Source organism: Corvus moneduloides, chromosome 3, assembly GCF_009650955.1.
Source record: "Corvus moneduloides isolate bCorMon1 chromosome 3, bCorMon1.pri, whole genome shotgun sequence".
NCBI classification, from domain to species: domain Eukaryota; kingdom Metazoa; phylum Chordata; class Aves; order Passeriformes; family Corvidae; genus Corvus; species Corvus moneduloides.
The window spans coordinates 73,132,384-73,153,094 of NC_045478.1; the positions used below are offsets into that span (position 1 = coordinate 73,132,384).

The 20,711-nt window shown below is 45.9% G+C and overlaps 1 protein-coding gene across 1 annotated transcript; it reads right to left on the reverse strand.

The window, feature by feature from the left end:
* Positions 1-1,652: 1,652 nt before the first annotated feature.
* Positions 1,653-19,907, reverse strand: ZC3H12D (zinc finger CCCH-type containing 12D). The gene is made up of 6 exons (XM_032102174.1): positions 14,143-19,907; positions 10,066-10,508; positions 5,503-5,642; positions 4,299-4,533; positions 3,581-3,687; positions 1,653-2,910 (listed from the first exon to the last, which is right to left on the reverse strand). Exons 2-6 carry the CDS (start codon positions 10,446-10,448, stop codon positions 1,904-1,906), a joined length of 1,872 nt encoding a protein of 623 aa, XP_031958065.1. The 5' UTR covers positions 10,449-10,508; positions 14,143-19,907; the 3' UTR covers positions 1,653-1,903.
* Between the last annotated feature and the right edge of the window lie 804 nt (positions 19,908-20,711).

The window sequence follows — 20,711 nt, forward strand, 5'->3', positions numbered from 1 at the left end:
AAAAAAAAAAACCAACCGAGCTGGTGGTGGTTTCCAGAGGGAAGCAGGTCAAACTATCACCACCTTCAGAAAATGCACCATGTGATAATGTCACTAGCAGTAAATTACTGCTACCTTTTTGAAAGCAACAGAATTCCAACTTCTCAGTGAGGACCATGTTTAATTCCTGCCTGGAACTAAAAACTCTGCACTTCAGAGAAATGAGATACTGCAGGGTCAGGGAGTTCGAAAATCTCACCAGAATGTTGAAGCATCAGTGCTAAGAGGATTGGGAAAAAAAGAAAACGAAACCAAAACCTAAACAAAACAAAACAAAACAACCTATGCAAACCCCAGAAAATAAACAAGACATTATTCAGAACAAAATGTTACAGATGAACATTTTATAATGTGTTAAAGCATTTTTAAAATGTGTCATACTGACATACTCAAACTTTGGTATAGTGCCAAAAACCTTCAGGATCAACCTTAGTATTTGAATTATAACCTGAAGAATTCAGTGGAATAATGCAGAGATTAGCAGCTTTACAGCTTACTGAAAATCAAACGTGTCCTAACAGAACATAGTTCAAATGTTTACAGTCATATATCAGCTGCATAATTGCATTATGGGGCCACATCTGGTAATTAAGGGTTAAGTCAACAACAGATTTCTTGTTCAATACAGGAGACACTTTCAAGGGTTTTTTTGGTTTTTTTTCCTCTTTGGCTGGACTTCTGGGGTTTTTTAATTACCAACCCCGAGCCCTCAGTCCACACCAGGACTTGCATTGAAGATGACTTCCCTGATTTGACTTACATTGTGTGTCCCTTTTCTGAGAAATGTACCTATGGCTTCCTTCAGGCGCTCTGGTGCGCCTCCAGCCCCTCTGCTGGTGGTTCTGTGTGTTCTCAGCACTGCTTTAGAAGCACGAGATGTATCTTTGAAAGCTCAACAACAGCTGGTTGGGCCTGTATCGAGTAATAACAGGGACCCAAATCTGCCTTCTAGCTGGGAGCACAGCCTGTGCAGGGGGAACAGGGCAAATCATCTTCTGTGCTGGCTGAGCAAGTGGTGACAGGGAGGTCATGGGAGAGCCCTTCACTGGGCACGGTTCTTTTACAGAAGTTGAACTATAGGTTAGGACTCTAAAAACATGTCCAGTGCTTCAGGGCATTAATGAAAATCTGTGCCGTCCTGAATCCAGTCACTAGTGAGGTTCGAATGCTGACAGCCCTGTAACCGTGAGCCCTCCTGTTCACTTTCAGGGGAGGTAGAATGCAATCCCACTGCAGGGGATGACAGCCTTTGCCTCGACTCGATGCCCCGTGCAACAAAGCTGGCTGATGCTTATACTCGTGTTCCTGGAGCAGCTGTAATCCTTGCCATAACGCCCCTAATAACACTTAGTTAAGCCTCAGAATGGCATCTTCTTGCCCTAGGACTTGTGCTTATTGGGATGGTTTGCTCTGAAGGTTTCACAAGTTTCTGTGTCTTTGAATCATTAAAGTCAAGCAGGCAATATCATAGAACCACAGAATGGTTTGGAAGGGATCTAAATGATCACCTAATTCCAATGCCCCTGCCATGGGCAGGGATACCTTTCACTAAACCAGATTGCTCAGAGCCCTGTCCAACCTGGCCTTAAACACTTCCAGGGATGGGGCATCCACAGCTTCTCTGAGCAACCTGTTCCAGCGCCTCACCACCCTCACAATGAAGAATTTCATCGTAAAATCTAATCTAAACCTACCCCCTCTCAGTTTGAAGCCGTCCGCCTGTGTCTTGTCACTAGAGTTCCTGATTAAGTGTCCCTCTCCAGCTTCCTTTTAGGCTCCCTTCAGGTACTGGAAGGTTTCTATGAGGTCTCCATGCAACCTTCTCTTCTCCAGGCTGAGCAGCCCTGACCTTCCCAGCCTGTCTTCATAGGGGAAGCACTCCAGTCCCCTTATCCTTGATATTGGGGTACAAAGTGGTGACCTGGCTCATCTCACTGTAAGGATAAGGGGAACACAGCTCCCTGTGTATGTTTACTTGCTGGGCAGAGGGAGGCCTTGCAGCTGGGGTGGGCCAGTATTCCCTGTAAGAGGCACTGGGGTACACATGGGCTTTCTGGAATAAGCCCATTCCGTTGCTGGAATCTAGCTGAAAGGGCTGCCCTGGGGGCTGGCTGGGGAAACAGTGGTGCTGCTGCTGCTGGTGCTGGCTGTACAGGGGAAACCTGTCAGGGGACAGAGTTGTGGGCTGCAGCAAAACATGGTGCTGTGTCTCCAGGGCCTGTTTGTGCTGAGCACCCTGGGGGATGTGATGGCTCCTGTGACCTGTTCCGTGCACACCACGGCACTCCTGAGCCCAGCTGTGCTCTGAGCACATCCCACCCCATGCAGGTGGGAGCATCCTTTGCTGGAAAGGGCACCTGGGTGAACTGGTGTGGTCCAAGCTCTGAGGGTGATGAAGTGAGAACAGCTTGTCCCTGAGGTCAGCACAGTGGTGAGGGCTGTCCATGGCCCCCCTGTCCTGAGAGGTGCCTAAGGACCAGTTGCAGCCGTAGGTGCCGTCGCTGATGGACACTGCTGACATCTTCTCCAGGAGCGGCTCCTGCTGTGGCAAGCGCTGCTCCAGCCCCAGGTCAGAGCCAGGACCGCCAGCCCAGGCAGGGGATGTCTGCTCAGGACAGCTCCCCTGGGACCTGCCTGGGTAGCAGCAAGGCCCAGAGCAGCCTCTGGCTTCTCGCAGAGTTTCTGTGCAGGCATCGCAGGGTGCAGGCTCTCTGGCCGTGTATGGGGAGCACTGACACCTCTCCTCCTCTTTCCCCAGGGCCAACGGGACCTTTGTTTTGGCCCTAAGCTCATCAGCAACTGAAAGCTGAGCTTGATGTGGTCTCTCTGGATGGTAAAATTTGCATTTATTGCCATAGGTGCATTTTTTACCTGAAAGAAAAAAAAATCAGGCAGGAAGTTGTCACTAGCACCAACATCAATTAATGCACACATCACTTCTCCCCAGCACTGGGTGTGATGAACGCAGAAGAAAGGGGAAGTACTTTTTTCAAACGCAGTACTGTTGACTCCAGATTTAAATACTGCTGATATAAATAGCACGGTGAAGCAGCAGTAAAAGGAAGTTTCTGCTATTTTAGAAGTGTCTGATATTCATGCTTCAGTTCCTGCACTCGGTGGGCTGGGTGGGAGGCCTGTTGCTGCAAAAGGTTGCTTTAAAAAATGGCATAGGGATTTACGTCTGAGAAACCTGCACTTTGCTAGGGGGCTGTTGGGAGGGGAAAGAGGGAAATGGTTTGGATGGCAATTCCCAAGTGCTGCAGGACAATCCACTCCACAAAGTGAGAAGCGTGTGCAGGCAGGATGGTCAGCACGGCCATGGAAGCTGTGTGCGGGCAAGGATGGAGAAGCCAGAAACATCCCCTGCCTTTGCTGAGGCCGAAGCCACTTAAGCAGGAGAACAAAAAAGCATCACACCTTTGAGCAACCCCAACCCAAGTCCCTACCACACAAAGCAGGACAGCATGTGGCAGTGGCCCTTAGCCGAGGGACAGCACTGCTGGGAAGCAGGGGGCAGTTCACAGCATGGGGAGAAACCAACCATAGGGGCAAGGCTGCCATTTTTTTTCAGGAAGGACTGGCTTTTTGCTGAGGAAGTTACTAAGGGTGGGTCCGTGCCGGCCTAATGGATCATCAGGAGGCATAAACCTGGAAAAGTAAAAAAAAAATCACGGATATAAGCACATGTCTGTGCACACTGGATGTCTCAGTGAAGTGCCTTTCCCCTGCACACCTCAGGCATTAGGAAACTCAGGAGAAACGTTGGTATGAACAGAAAGAGGAGCACTCAGCTCAGCCTCTCAGACATGGTGCAAGTGCTTTAATGAAAACCCTCCCCCCACGGGGATGGTGAAGGGCCAGAGAGACAAGCTTCTTGTGTTTGCAGAAACACAGGGAAAAGTCATGCTTTGTTGTGTAGGGGAACTAAAAATACTGCCTGCCAGCCTCCTCTCATGGATTTAATTCTGCTTCTTACAGGAAATAGAACCTGGAAGATAGCAACCCTTGGTTTAATATCACAAATTGGACTGGAAAGAAGGAAAGCTGGTCACTAATGCTGCCATTCAAGTAGAAAAGTTCATAGAAGAGTGACATGGGAGGTTTTAAGACCAAAGCTGAGGGAGCAGAAACTCAAGAAATGAGATAAGAAAAGCTGCAGTAAATTCCTTTCATGAAAAGGCTCATGTATTCTGCTACTCATGGGAGGTACGGCCCATAACGTTTAAATTCTAGATTCTCTAACACCATCCATCTCTTACCTGTTACTGACAAAAGAGTACATGAGCAGTCGTTGCTCAATGAACCATTTCCACTCGGGGTTTTCATTCTGCAGATCCCGGTAGTGGTCATTGGAAACAATGACTCCGTCCTTCTCATAAGCAACTTTCACTATGTAGCGATCGTCGTAGCAAACCACCCTCTTGCCTTTCACCTTCCGGGAGGGTGTGTAGACCAGGATAGATTGCTTTTCAAGCTCTTCAAGAATGTGCTGATCTGGTTGGGTGGTTGGCAAAGTAGGCAAGGGAAGAAAAAAAAAAGGAACTAATTAATTAAAAATGACCAGCTCTCAATCATCTGCTACAAACCTACAGGAATCTAAAGATATTTCAGCACTTCAGGAAACTCACAGTGGTGCAATTTTCAGATGCAGTGATATCTGGTGGTTATTCAGCAAATCAAAAATTAGGTCTTTTAGAAGAACATCGACTTGTAAATTTTGAGACACCCTTTTTTGATTTTTATCTGCAAAAGAATCCCTTGAATTCTACACCACAGTCTGATACTGAATCCCTGCAGTGCCCTTTTTACCCTGCTAGATGCTAGAAGGCTCATAACCAGCCCTGACATAAGCTTTACCTGGAGATAAAATGTGTGTGATAAAATACATAAATTAACTTCTTCTGCTGCTGTTGAGGACACTCTGACCTCTTGCCATTCCTTCTCTGCAGGAAGGTGGATCTGCCTCCTCTGCAGACACCAAGCTGCTGGCACAGATCTCACAGATCTACTTCCAAAAAAACTGAGTCTCACTCCCCTCCACAGACTTCTGCTGATGCATTTTCTTCTCCTGGAAGGGGAGCCCGTGCACCCTCTGTGTTGGGCAGCCGGCTAACAGATAATAGTCATGCAGTAATGAACATCACTGTCTCCTGGAGGGCCTCAAAAGCTCTGTAGGCTCACTGCAAGCTGACAAACTTCTTCTTTAACTCAGCTGGCAGCACCTGCTGCTTGTTAAGCAGAAGGTTCAAAGCAGTGTAACAAAGCCTTGTAAGCAATTTTAGCTGCTAGCCAGGAGCACTGAATGGGGCAATGAATTAATGACTCATTTAAGTGAGGGAAGTCTGATGCAGAACTTGCACTGTGCTTGTCTTTACGGGAAAAAAACTGTACTGGGTTCTTCACACCCCCTGTCTCCAAACTGCACCTGATGGCCGCCAAATTACACCCAGGATGGTGACCTACCTGCAATGGGGCTGTCCTGTCGAGGGGGCTCCTTTCTCCAGAGTGGGACAAAAACCTTGATGTAAGTGTGCCCCCTCTCTCGAAACCAATCCACTGCCAGCTGGATCCCCCAGCAGGAGAATACCTCTTTGTTTCCATGACTATAAAAAAAAGAGAGGATGATGAGGAAAGGCTTTTATGAAGCTTGGAGTTCTCTTTAACTGAGCCAGTAATGAAAAGGCAAAATAAACAGTTTTTTTGTCATTCACCAGTTTTCAAGAAAACAACCTGGCACAGTGTCCTGGTGGGACAAATCCAAACACCTCTTCCAGTACAGCTGAAAAGATTTATCTGAAACAGTTTGGATACTTAAAAACAGAGGTATCATATCCCCCACTTCTGTGACCCAAGCCTTTTCCTTCCATCTGTATCTGGATGGACTTAAGTACAAGCAAGACCTTAGGCTTTGTCAAACCCTTCACACACGTTGTCTGAAAAAGGTTAGAGGAGTGAGAGTTTCTTCCTGCACAAGCAGAAACCCATGAGGCTCTCCTGTGAGAAACAAAATGTGGGAATTTTCTTCTGTGGTAACAGGGCTGTTAGAGATTTTAATGGCTGAAGTGGCTGCATGTGTGATCACAGGGCACTCCACTGGTGATCTTTTTTGGAAACATGAGAACATGTGGGGGAAGGAAAACTGTAAGAGGCAGGATGGGAAATATAAAGAACCTAACCCAGGACACCAAAAAAGGGACAATACATCAGTGGGCATGGCCACAGGCACCTCAGGCCCACTTTTATCTTGCCCTAGTTGGTGGATATTTTCTTCATTGCACAGAGAGGTAGAAAAGCCGTAAGACAAGTGTTTTAGAGGTGCCAGCAAAGTGGGTTCTGAACAATTCAAAATGTAGCATAAGACCAGAAATAGCCTCAAGGAAAACAACTAGGGGTGACATCCCTCTAAATTTCTCACCTTCCCTGAAAATTCCTACTGCTTGGCATTCACTTACCTAAAATTTGACCACAGTGCAGTGCATGTGTAAAGGAAGGCCATTTGTCAACTACCTCGGCACAAGAAAACGAAAATAAACTGTGCACCAAGTCCTAAATGGATAAACACCCTCACAGTATTGACAGAATGCTCATCCTTCTACTTTGACCTTCCTGCATGATATTGCCAGTCTCACTCAGGCTTTCACCTCTGCAAAAAGCCCTTGTGAATGACTCTCTTAGCTGCTATACCCACCTGCAGTCACAGACCAGTCAAGGACAATGCCACAGTCTTCAATGAGTCTCCCACCACCACATCCCAGGGATCCATCTCTAGGTTCTGCCTACATCAGCCTCATAACCAAAGCTCCATTTTACAGCCATTAAAAGTTTCTGTCCTGAAATGGTGACCACAAATGAAAAATAGCACCATTTGGTGGAAGAAACCTGGTTGCCTATTAAGAGGTATCAAGGCAATAGGAAGTCATATAAAACCCTTAGCAATAATAAATGGCCTGAAGTGCTTGACATACCTAATCTCCATTTTAGAACAGCTGTTTTGTTTGGTTTTAAAGGATAGGATCTACCCAGGATACTCATAACATCACCTGGACAGGTGAATTGGAAATTTGGGTGACTTTTTCAGATAACTGCCTTTAAAAGGCAGTCCAGGTACAACTTTGATGCCGTGACTCAAACATAAGTTCAGCAACAGCTTTCTTTAATATTGACTACTTGTATATGTAATCCTGTGAGCTTTAGGAAGGCAGTTCTAGGTGTACCCCAGTGCAGAAAGTGAAGTACTCAAGCACAAGTGGTTGGCCAAAAGGCTGAGTGGAACAAGCAAGATGAGGCACCTGGAGCTGTTCCTCAGCGTTATCACTTAATCCAGCTACTGCCACACTGCTACAGCCAGACCTGGGGGCCATCTGAACCACTCTGACCACGTGTGGGGGGCTGTGGTGTCCCCACTGAACACCAGGGACTGCTGTGCAATGGAGCAGGGCCCTCAGGGCTTTCCATCCTCCCTGCATGGGCACGGACTGGCTCCTGTCAGTCCCCTTTCCCACACAACCCTGAAATCCATGGACCATAACGTACCCATGATCTGTCATAACTCAAGGTCATCTCTCCCTCCTGCCAGCAACAGGGTACACTGCACCTGGGCCACAGACCAGCAGGGCCCATCTCTCAGAAAATGAAGCAGAAATTTGGCATCTTTGTGACTCCAGCAGTTAATCCATCATTAGCACTCAGGAAGTCCTTTTTAAATTGTGCCATTCCAACTCCTTTGAGAGGAAGTTTAGGCAAACCAACTTCTTCTGAAAGCTGCAAATGGCCCCATCTCCACCTGGCCATGACACAGCATCAGCCACAGCTTTGCCAGAAAGGCCTAGGGAAAGGCCTCTGTAGCTACCACAGCTTTAAAAGTAGCTGTAAGTGCAAGCACTAGAGGAGACAGCAGCCTCTTTGGTGATGCATGTGCAGTGAATATGGTTATGACAGTTTCTTTTCCCTATTAACACAACTCCATTTATTTTTTCCACCAGCCTTGCTAAACTTCCCATGGACAGGCTGGCAGGCAGCTAAGTTTCTCATTGCATCTGATGGAAACACAAAGTGTGCTGAGATGTTTGCTGAGTGAGACTGGCTGAAGGCAAGGTTATTTTCAATTCAACTTCTCTGGGTGGGCTGATGGATGCTTGAAGACTGCCGACTCGCTTCATTACCCTGGGGCATCCACATCCTTTTCAAAGTCTTGCACTGTGCAGTGGGCCCTCAGTGCCAACCCCGAAATGCTCCAGAAACACCAATCCTAAGATGTAAATACAAATGCTCAAGGTATTTTTCTCCATGCAGAAAACTGCCACTTGAAGCTCTAACTTCTTGATTGTTTCATCCCTAAACTGCTGCTTCTGCTGCACTTTTATGGTTGTTGGTGATGATGATGATGGAGTTTTTCCCCAGCAAGGGAACCTAATATCCCTTTCCCCTGACATCTGCAAACAGTCCTTCCCTGCCTGATAGTAGCAAACCAGAAAAATTAAGGCAAGGATACTGAAAGCACTCACCAGGCCTACCCCGTTAGCCAAAGCAAATGCCATTCAGCGCCACTTTGAAAGGCACCCAGGAGAGGAAAGCAGCTCCTTCCAGGCTGCGCCCGTTCAGTACCAACTGAACTGACAAGCTCAACAGTCTCCTCCATCATCCACAAACTTTTTATCAAGACAGAGGTTGGGACATCTGAGAAGAGCTGTAAAACCTTTGCCTTTCTGAAGCTCAAAGCTGCTGTGCCAAGAGAGCTGAGAACAGAGCACGTGGCCCGTCAGGAGTCATATTGACCCTGGCACACTGAAAGGGTGGGTGATCAGCTCTGCCACACTGCCTGAGCGGGTGCTCAGTTCTTTTGCAGAGGCAAGAAAGACACCCTGAGGAGGGGCTTGGGTGAAGAGGCAAAGCAGGGCAGGAGAGCCTAACACCTGGCTACTGAGCTCATGGCCCAGAGAATGCCAAGCAAGTTTGCTCTGTGGTGTATTTCCCACTCCTCCGGAGCTGCCTTGAGCAGGGAACCTTGGTTTCGGTTGGGATTTCTCCCTTCACCCACAAGATGGCATAATTTGCTTAGTCTCCAGTTGCTCTGGATGTGCTTGTCCACTTTCCTCTCTAACCAGAGGGGGTGTGGTCTCATCTCACCTCACAGGACTGCTGACTGAAGGAGGAAGCCTTCCTTTGCCCTGTCCCAGCCTGTAGGGATGGGCTTGGCCCTGCTGAGTGGACAGGGAAGTTAACAGAGAAATGGATAGCCATTTCCTGGACTCTTTACTCCACATTGCCTGGATAAACAGAGGCCAACCCACTGCTGTCTTTGGACATCCCGTCCACAGGGACATGCCAGGCTCCCCATCTGTAAGAGTGCTTTCACAGTGCCAGGGCACAGCTCAGGAAATGTAATTGACCAGGATGGGCTGATGCAACATTTCCCAGAAGAAGAATGACTAAGGAGGAAATGAATCTATTCAATACAAGTCAACTATCAATTCCCTGATATTTCCCTAAAACAGAAGCCAAATCGAAAACCAACAAAAATTATACAAGCTGGGAACATTTTTGGGGTTTACTTGCAAGTCAAAGTGGTACAACTGTGATATTGTTAGAAACCACAGCCACCCGACTTTATTTCCCCTCTCCTTCTTAGATTAGTTGGGTGGTCTGTCTATCTATTCATCAGATTTTCCTGGAAACATCTCAGCATATCGGTTTGGAAATTCTAGGTGCCCATTTGAAAAGGGGGAGTAATTTAATGGTGAGCTCAAAGGGAGAGACACTGCCACAAACAGTAGTGGTTGGACAGAGGCTGCCCTATAAAAAGTCAGAATGTAGAGAGAGCCAGTAACTGCATGTGATGTGCATATTCATGGCCATCAAGAGAGCAGGTCCTTAGAAGCTGTGCATCAGCCAAAGAACAGGAATAACCAATTGTTCATACGTCAGATGCATCAACACACCTCTCACCCGAAGGAAAAACACACTTCAAGCCATCAGTTTTAAAATTCAAAAGCCTCAGAGGAAGAGAGATGCCTTTCAGGAGCTTACCTCATTGCAACATTGCTGCCATCGATCACAATGGGTCTCAAGCAATTGGAAGCATCACTTTCATCTTCTCCAAGCCACTTCAGCCCCGGTGTGGTGCTACATGATCCACGGGCAACCAGCTTTAGCTGGGAAGGCTGAGCCTGGTTCTCCAGAGCTTGAGGTTTGCTCCCCATCCGAATCAGCTCTTTCAGCACATCATCCTCCAGGGCCTCTTGGCCCAGGTTCTCCAGCACTTTGCAGATGTCCTGCTTACCATAGCCCAGCTTGCAGAAGAAATCCAGCTTGCTCTGGTGCACTTCCACCCCTGCTGCAGAAACTTTTCTGGAGCGTGGTGGCACCACTTTGCTAGAAATTGAACTGGCCAGTGCCATTTTAGCACACATTTATGTTCCTTTAAACTCAGTGCTCCTGTCTTCCCAGCTATGTCCCACAGGCATCAGCTTCTGGGAGGGAAAGATTAGAAATAACAAAACACAACCATTGAGGAAGAACATGCAATCTCTCAGTTATTTGTCTAGTGCACAGCAGAGACCACCAGATCAGCTGTCTTCTCTCTGAGGAGACTATCCAATCTTCTCTCAGCATTAATTTTTTTTTCTGGTCTGCTCTTAATTATAAAAGCACCAGTGTGTCCCATGCAATGTTCATCACTCTCCAAACATTATGTCAAACAGGTGTCACCTTACTTGGAGAGCAGCGCCAGGCTGCCTGTATGCAGACAGGCTGCATGCGTGAGTTGGTTCTTCAGACTTATCTCACAGGAAATGACACAAAGGGGATTTTCAACTTGCTCTGTGGCTTGTCAGCCCAAGATGAATATCTGTCAAATTCTACTGGATGGGCTCAGATGCCATAGCAACTTAACAAGTATAGCAAATTTCATCCAGTGATTTAAGGAAACATGCTGTTTGCAAAGTATCTGGAAACTCAGATTTTTTTTTATAGTTTTTTTTTCCTGCTATGTGTCTGTCTGTGTCTGCGCAGACATAAATTCTGAAATTCTGTCACTCATCAGTTCTGATGACGCCTGACTACTCTTTTCCTGTTACTTGCTATTTCAGTGAGGGCTTTTATGTTCAGAGAAGCAGCTTGTTTTTTTGAAAGCCATCAGGACGGTGCTTGGAAGCAGGTGATCCAGAAAGTGGTTTCAATTTCACTTACGTTTATTGTCAAGAGAAACTGGTAATTCAGAAATGAGTGTACAAAAGTAGCAAAAAGCTACTTCATATTCTCCAGAACTGCACCACGTAAATTTCTGGTCTACCCAGTGAATGAAGGTGATGGGCAGCATAGTCAGGGATACCCAGAGCTGCTTCAGCCCAACAAGCATGACACAGAAGAGCATACATGGTGACCACTCATCTATCAAGCCAAACACCTTCAGTCACCATTGGCTTGCTTGCACTGAAGCATCTCTTGCCACATTTCTGCAGTTATTGGTGCTACCTGGTTAGAAGCTGTGGCTGGTTCTTCTACCCACGTGTGGAATGTAAGGGTGGCCCTCTTCCCTTTGCTGATTGCGGTCAGATGCAGAATTAACTGACCAAACAACCACCTCCATGCTGAGCCCAGAGCCAGAACCACATCCCACACACCAGCTCCCCTTCCTGGTCTGCCAGCCACTCCCTGCCCAGCAGTGGGCCACCCCAGGAGCCAGAAGCTGAAACCTTGGGGAAGAAGGCATGGAGGTACTGGAAAGAAGGAGCTGGGAGAGGATTCAGAGTAAAGCTCCTCCCCAAGGCATAAGAGCCGCCTCAGGCCGTGAGGAAGATATCCATGCTGGGTTCAGTTCAATTAAAACTGATTGGTTCAGCAGGAAAGCATGATAATTAGTTATAACCCCACCTCATAAAATTTTGACCTTTACTTCTCTGTGTACCTTTATACATTTCAAGTATTCTGTGGAACAAATCTGGCTCTCAGTTAAAGGTGACAAACAGCATCAATAAAATAAAAAAGACCTTAAATATATCATAATTTTAAGGGGAAAGCAGTTACTGTGTGTATTTTTCCATCTAAATTAAAGCATTGCTTATTTTAGTCAGTGACAGTTTTTCCTTATGGTGCACTCTGTAACAATTTTTGCATCTAATCCTTGTTTTTAATTCATTGACTAAAGATGAAAATTTTCATTACTGAAATGATTTCTCATCTTTGAAACAGCTACTCTCTGAGCTGATATATGTTGATGTAACCAAATAAAGCAGAAGCAGTCACATCTGGGCCAGCAGCACAGTAAAACCTGCTTCCAGGTGTGAGGTCAGTGGCTCCAAACACTTCATGTGTACTACTTGATTTTTTTAAAAATGCCTACATTACTTTAATAAATTATTGTTAATTGAAAACTTTTGTTAGTATCTATCTCCAGGTTGAAAAGAAAATACTTAACACATATTTTAATAGCCATTACTATTATTTTCACTGTACTTCTGTCCACTCTGATGCTCCATCGGAGGCAGCACCAAGCCTGTGGTCCATGTCTGCACCCTTTGCTTCCTTTTGCAAAGCTTGGTCCTTCTGCACAAGCACTGAATCCCTTTGGCTTGGTAAGTATGGGAAAAGCTGAGCTCTGGATGGCTGCCTGAGGTTGATGTTATGCAGTATCAGCCATCACCAGCAATATGGTAATTCTGCAAAGTTAACCACTGGAATTCTACTGCAGCATGGCCAAACATTAAGAGTGGGCGATAGAGTCACTGCAGGGTTTTCACCACAGAGACCAATTTTGAAAAACTGAGATGGAAGCCTTGGTCACAGACAACACTGAGGTCACCCTTCTCAAGGGGGAATTAAAGGGCAATAAAATCCCTGGCTTACACATTCATAAACAGTCAGGAATGTGCCCAAGTTCAGCATGTCAGTCGGTTGCTTATAACCAGCACAAAAAGCATATGACAAGAGGAGAAACTGTGCATCACAGAGTCCACCTTTTGCTATCACAAACAGGTTGTGAAATTCCATTTATAAACTTTATGACCTTCACTGGCAAACTACTTAGATTTCCTCCTGCCACTTTCCTCCCTTCATCTCAGCAGACCCCACTGGAAGCTGGTTTTGTTTTCACTCCATTGAAAGCCAAACTCTTCTCATATCCCAGATAAATTTATCCATATATAATGGTATACCCATCCTATGTTCTAGCTTAAAAAGCACTCTCTCTGTGGTGTTGTGACCCCTCTTACACACACAGAAGAAATGGCTTCAGTCAGGTTTCCAAAACTCTCTTTCAATCTTAACATTTTAGAATGTTAGTATTTTAATGAGTACTTTTGATCAAAAAAATCAGAAGACCTCTTATGATTTTCTGCCTTTGGTATATTTTGACAGGTTTTTAAGATTAGAAAATCATAATTGAAAAAACTTTTCAAAAAACGTGGTGGTAACTACTACATCTTGAATGACTTTAAAGAGTAATTTTTCCTTGTCCTTCCACCAGGTGTTTGCTCCACTTGCGACCAGTCAGAGCAGCACCTCCAGCAGCCTCAGGCCACAGAACCACAATAAGGACCAGTTTGACCCAGAGGGAATTAGGGCTCCTCAAAGCCCCCTCCCCAAAGCCCTGCTCTGCCCAAGCAGAGGCAGAGGGGACACAGCCCCAGACAGACCTGGCACTGGTTGAGGCAGAGCAGGTTAGGTGTTATCTGAAGTGCTTGTGTATGCTGAGCAGCACAAGCAGCACAGCTACAGCTCCCTGCCACCGCAGTGTTCCCCCTCACACCTCAGGGCTGGACCACTTCTTCTTCCTCCTTCACCACTGAGAATAATGCTGCAAACCACCTATGACTGACAGCCCATTTGAGCCCTGCCATGAGGTCTTTCTCCAGAAGCAGATGGGCTACTCTGCCTTCAGAAAAATAAGAATTTTTGTTTTCACAAACTAAATGTGAAATGTTTTATGTGCGTTTAGATTCACATGAACTCTTCATAACAAGACCGGTCATTTGTTTTCTTGATGACTAAGAAAAGATTTGCCTTTTTCTTCCCTACCTTCACTGCTCCATTTGCTAAAAACAGTAAAGCCAAACTTCCCAGGGAGTGAGCTGTGCTCACAGGCAACCCACTTGCTCTGCACCTTACCTGGCAGTTGCTCTTTCTGTGTCCCAGCAGTGTTGTCGCACCATGCTCCAGCCAGAAGCTGGATTCAGAGCAGTACCAGGCTCACAAGGAAGTCACCAACTTGTATTTAAAGGTAAGGCTGATGTCAGCTGAGAGCAAAGAAGTGCAGTGGGCAGAAGTAATTTTATAGGAAGGTTTTACTTCCTCATTTGGCTGGCCAAGCTCTCATATAACCATCGTTTGATAAACTTCCGCTTCATTTTCCAAAAGGAAAATAAAATAAGAGAGGTTCCCAACACATTTCTATTCTTAGTCACAGGCAAAGGTTAGTCAAACTCACTCCAGCACGGATCCAGAACATTGGGTAGTGAGAACATAGCATATGAATTCTGGGTCAAGTGAAAAGTTTTCCACCAGGGTTGCTGTACCAAATTAGCATAGCCTCATTCCCGTGCATCTGGGAAATTCCTGGCCTTCAGGGATACACAGAAAAAAGTATTTTTAAAAACCAACATTTTGCTTAGCACCCAATATTGCAAAGCCTCATTCAAACACCTCCGTGTCTGAGGGAACCTGCTCTGGGACACTACAATGAAACATCAAAAACCAAACAACCCCTTCCAGCCTGCTGGTGCCTCAGTTGAAAGGCTGCTTCAGAGACACTCAGCCTCTCCACAGCAAAGACTGACAGGCACTTCTCCATGGCCACCTGATGTTTTCTGCTTCTTCCTTACCTCGTGGCAAAGAAATATGCCTCAAATCCAATTTTAGGCAGCAGGAAGGGTTGGAGGCTCAAGGAGGGGTTGACCTCTGGGACCCTTTGGATGCTTCAGACAGCTCTTGCAGATGCAGTGCCCTCTGCCTCGAGGGAGGGTTGGGGTGGCCCCACTGTGGAAGGGGAGCACCTCTGCCATGGTCACAAGGCAACACACCACAGCAAGGTTGACCTTTCCCAGTCAGAAATCCCACTACTTGCATACTTTGTGGGAGGAAGCAGGGTGGCCGAACCCCTTGTAGTGGTATCCTGTTTAATCCAAAGAGTGGTTGCTGGTTGCTGCAAGCCTCACCGTTGCTTCCTGGATGTTTCCAGGTGACGATGATGCCTTTGCATCACACCCAGACTCCTGGAAATTCTTTGGGACCCAGGATGCCCTGCTGCTGTGTAAAACTGTGCCCAGGCAATCACAGGATAAAGGGGCAGCACACAGCCTCCTCTGTCCTACCTCTGGCACAACACTTTCTCTGATCCACTAAGCTCTGGCTGGGCAGGTTAATGCCACAGAAATAGGGGCATGCTCCTAAGATCACAACTAAAGGAACATGTGGGTTCCCTGCTGCCCAGAACGGCTGTGAGAGCAGAACAGCCACAACCCTTGACTCCTCACTCCTTGGACTCAGAATTACACAAAAAGTTGGAAAAGACCTTTGAGATCATCAAGTCCAACCTAAACTCCAAACATCCCTGGAGAGGAGGGATCTTCTCTGCTCCATTTAAACTTTCACAACGCCACACACCTCATCACAAGACCACCATGAAGCAGTACTATTGGAAAAGAAAGTTGCTGCATTATTTATAACCCAGGCAGGCAACAGAGGAAAGCACACTACATTGTGCAGTGTCATTGCAACCCCTACTTGTCAGTAAAATGGGTTTTTTACTACATAAATAGGAGCAAAATGGATCCTATAAAAAGAAAAGTCAATTAGATAAGAGAATTTTAATTTCTGTTGAAATGACTAAGCCTGTCTACTGTAAAAAGCCATGAGCAAAAGCCTTTGACATCATTCAAATTGTAGGCAGACAATTAAGGCAAGACCCTTAGCCAATTCCTGAAACCTGTCAAAAGCCTTTACCTAGGTGATCCCCAGTTACCAGAAAGAAGACCATGAGAAATAGAGGAGCATATTTAACTTTTCAGATGGCCTCACACCCTTTCGCTCACCAGAGCAGGCACACATTTGAGCACCCAAGGCTGTGGTTTCATAGACATTTCCTTTCTCTGCTGTGCTCCCTAGTGCTGACAAGCACGCTGAGTTTTCCCAGCACAAATTTACTGCTGCTCAAGCCCATTGTTATGTTCAAGAAGGGAAGACCTGCAGTAGGAGTTTTCAGAAGGGAAGATCTCCCCACTAATGGATGTTCCAATGCTGAGCTGAGGACTGAGGATTTACTGGTTTGTGAAACAACTAGACCTTCACCAGAAAGAATCACTATCGACCTCAAAGTGGGGCAGCCTTATTGTGGCAGCTCCTGGAGGCTACGGAGATGACCAAGCATGACTTTCAAGGAGGCTCCCTGTGCAAAACCACATTCCTGATGGTTAGACTTCTGCATGGAAAAAACATTCTCTTGAAACTGGCACTGTGGAATACCTCAGGTGTTTTGGTCTACACACTCCACTGAGGTATTTGCTTTGCTAAAGGAAACGGTCATTATTGCCTCAGCACAAAAGAAAAGCGTTATCACCCTCTGCCTCATGTGAAAAGCTCACCTGCTGTGAATACCAAACAAGCATACATGCCCATAGTAACACAGTGAAAATTCTTTAGCCCCTAATCAGCAGAAGAGGGTCAGGATAAAGCAAGTGCTAAATCAAATGTAGGTCTATTGCCAGCAATATTTTTAATAGTTCTGGAACTAATACATTCTCCATCCTGCCTCAAGTGAGAATATTTCGCTACTCCCTTCAGGAAGGCTTGGGTCAGACCCTCAAGCCAAGGTCTCTCAACAGTACAAGATACACTCCCGATTTTAACTATGGTTTTTTACACACTATTAGGCAAAATCTGGATGTCTTCTGCCAGTGAAATTCTCTCCCTGTTGGAGACACTGAAAATCTTGACTTGGAGACAGGTGTTCAGCCTACATCATTAACTCCTACTAGAGTACCACCAGCTCAGTTACTGACAAGCAATCCCGTATTCAGACTGGCAAAAAGCCGCTACCTTTAGAAGAGGTATGCTTGCCAAAATGACCACCTTTCCTACTTCCCCAAAACTATGCTGCTGTAGCAAGCACTCCATCTGACCACAGAACAGGGAGACAAAAAACAGGAAAACCAATTTCAGTAATGTAGACAATGGTAACTTCCTGGAAAATTTCAACCCCATCCATAAGGTCTGATGTAGCAGGATCCCTACTTGGTTTTGCCTAAAATACCTCTTTTTCCTTCTTTTATATAACAAGATACTGCTATGACTCAAGTTGTTTTCCACTGGGCTTAAAATAAAAAAGTACCTTTTACAATCAGAAAGTCCCAAACAAGTTTCAAGTTCAAAAATTTACTGCCGTTCAGGTTAAGATTTCAGAAGGCTCTTGGAACTGTCTTTCAGCTTCAATGATTTATTGTAAGCTTGTGAGACCTAACCCTACATATGGTCTGCTGGTACTTTTTAACACAGCTACCACGTTTAACCAAGGTGATACTGGCTTGCTCACTGAGAAAAAGCACATTCCACCAGACCAAGCATTTTACACAAAGATACAGCCATGTAGCCAGTATATACATAAATCTTACTGTAATTTAACATTTTTCAAATTGCTTGTGCTACCCCTGTATGCAACAAGTGATTGATAGAAAAGGAGAGACATTACCCATGCTCCAGGAAGCTTACAAGCAAAACCTGTAATCCTGTTGTCAATAATGTACAAATTTTACATTAAAAAAATCAGGCTACAGGAAGGCGAGATGGACAAAGATAAGAGCAGCAAAAGCATCAGAAATTGTTCTAAGCTTCTTGAAAATTTTAAAACGCTTGTCCAAATAACTAATAGATGAGGGGAGGCGGGGGAGAATTTGTTTTGTTTAGCTTTGTTTGTGTGGTTGTTAGGGTTGGGTGTTCTTTTGACAAGTGGAAGGAAGCAGGTACAGACCATTACCTCCAGAGAATACAGGGTTACCATGACTGGGTTTGGGTAACTCCCAGCCTGCAACGCCAACCACTTGGATACATCATTTATGCTTCTTCTCCTGACTTGTGTGATGTCTGTGGGATTAGAGAGAGATCTCTGTTGCAACCTACCCCTCTCCCACTTGCCTTTAGTGCTCTACAACCAGGTCCTATTCACAACATGGTTTTAGCCAAGTCCACTCCAGGTCTTGGACTCGAGCTCAAGAGATCTACATAGAACTAAAGGAACTACACCACATGACATCAAAATAAGTCTCAAACTTACTCAAATCCATGAAACAAAACAGTTCAGAGTCTACATCATATTTTTAAGCTGTTGCAGGTAAACTCTGAGGAGCTGGTTTCTAAGCCTTCAACTAATGAACAAGGAGCCTAAATCATGAGGAATCCCCCTTCAAACAGGCCTCAGCTATGTCACAGTGAGGAAGTTGATGTTTCTGCTACAATATTTTCAATGCTATTTTCAACATTAGAGAGGAAGGTGGGGTTTTTCGTTCTGTTTTTTAACTACCACAAGCACCACAGGTCAATACTGAAACTGAGGCTGGAGATACAGCATTGACGAAAAGGAAATGACAGGGAAGTGTGAATTCTCATTAGATTAAAACAAGTCAACTCTTCGACTCCCAGATAATGAAGAGTCCTGTCCACTCCAACACCTCTGGCTGGACAGGAACAGCAGGAAATGTTTGTGGTTTCAGCTGACCATACAGCTTGTTCGTGCAATTTCCAAAAGAACCACATATACACAACTGTAATTTCTGATGACTGGAGCAGTAAATCCCATCTACCCCAGAGTGCTCAGCTGTCTGTGCATGTGCCAGGTGAACAGCAATCCCTCCAGCGTCAGCAGAGACCAGCAGCCCTAAGATTTAGTACTTGCCTCCAAACTGGAGGCTGTCATTTGACCGCCTATTAATATCACCGTATTTCTGAGCATCCACATCTGAAAGCTTCCTCTTAGAAACAGGTAATTTCGCCCATCTGAAGAAACTGGGTATTTTTAAAAGCAGCAGGGCATACTGAAAATCAGAAACCTGAAACCTTTTGGATGCACTGATTTTTTAACCCTTTATTCTGAAGACTTTGGCCAACAATGCAAATGGACTATTTACTTCCATATACTACTCATTTAAACTTTCAGTTCTTAAGCATTTACCTGTTTCAAAGAAAACAAAAGCCATTTCTGCTGCAGAAAAGTGAGCAATTCACCTGAAATAGGGTGTTTGTTGCTAAACATTGGTAAGTATGTCCCACAGATGGCTGAGGGCTAGCTGAAGCCTAGGAATGACTGCTGAAACTCTGTGATGTTACATCACAACTCTCCAATAAGAGGACCTCTGGTGTTCAGCAAGAATTCAGCATTCTCCCCAACTGGAAGCTTTTTTGTTTGTTTGTTTCTATGACTGCCATTTCCTAAAGAAAGCAAGAACGCAACTGCTTCACTATCTCCATACCCTTGTCAAATCTGGCCAGTCTTTCTGCAAGTTAAAAATGCAATGTAGAAAAGAAGGACAGCAGGACTGATAACAGTATGATAGTGCAAACTTTGTTTAACAGAGCAGGCCAAGAGGAAGAAGAGCTCAAGACAACCTACTGCCTCTGCAGCACTACTCTGAATGCACCATATCCTGACCTAGAACAGTTCCTTGGAATCTTCGTATGCCCAGACTAAGGCAGAAACATTCCTGAAAGGAACAGTGAGCAGTCCTCAGCCCCAGATTCCCTGAGACCTCCAGGAACAGGCCTCCTGGCTACCTCTCCTCTGGAACAGAAGGCTCTCGCTCAGACTCTGCAACGATGGCACCAGCCCCTGCAGGGTCTCAGAGGGTGTCATAGGTTAGCAAGCATAGTCCTGGAAAGGATGTCCTTGCTGAGGGGTGCTTACAGTTTCCTCTGGGACCTGATAGAACCTATCAGCTGGCCAGTTTGAATATGGACAATTCTCTAAGCCACTTAAAGTTGTGACCACCTCTGTGATCCACATTTAAGAATAGGCAAACTCCCCCTCCAAGCTCTCTCTCGTTTCCGGCGCTGGCACAGGTGGCTGCGGGCCCCGTGTGGGGGCCAGCGGGCCCGGCCAGGCCCTGCTCGGGCCAGGCCGGGCCGGGCCACGGCCATCCTGAAGCCATGGACCTGTTCCAGCCATGGAACCCCCCCCCACTGCCTTGCCGTGGGCAGCCGGAGCGGCTCGGCTCTCCCCCCTCTCCACTGCGATAAGAAACATTCAACATTCCAGCTGCAAAGCTGCAAGGCCGAGGTGAGATTAACCCTTTTATTGCTGTGAAGAGCTGAAAACCTGAGGGAAGAGAGAGAGGAGATGCTTAAAGCTGAAATTCTCTTGTGAAGCTATGATATATCAGAGTATCCTGTTGTAATTTCATGAAGATTGGGGGGGTGGAGTGTTCAACTCGTAAGCAAAAGCACCTGCGCTGAGATAGGCAGATGCTGACGCAGCTGTAATTTCATGAGGAGTTTGGACAGGGAGAGATGAACCAGATGAGGACTTTTGCTCCAAACGGGAAAGGAGAAAACCTCAGTCCCTAGAGATGCTCCCAGAGATAGTCCTAAAGATGAAGATGATGAAGACCCTTTGCTCCCAGGGAAGGAGAAGGGCCTCTGTTTTTGTTTCTGAACGGCTCAACCTTAAAATTGTACCCCAAAAAACTTCAAGAGTG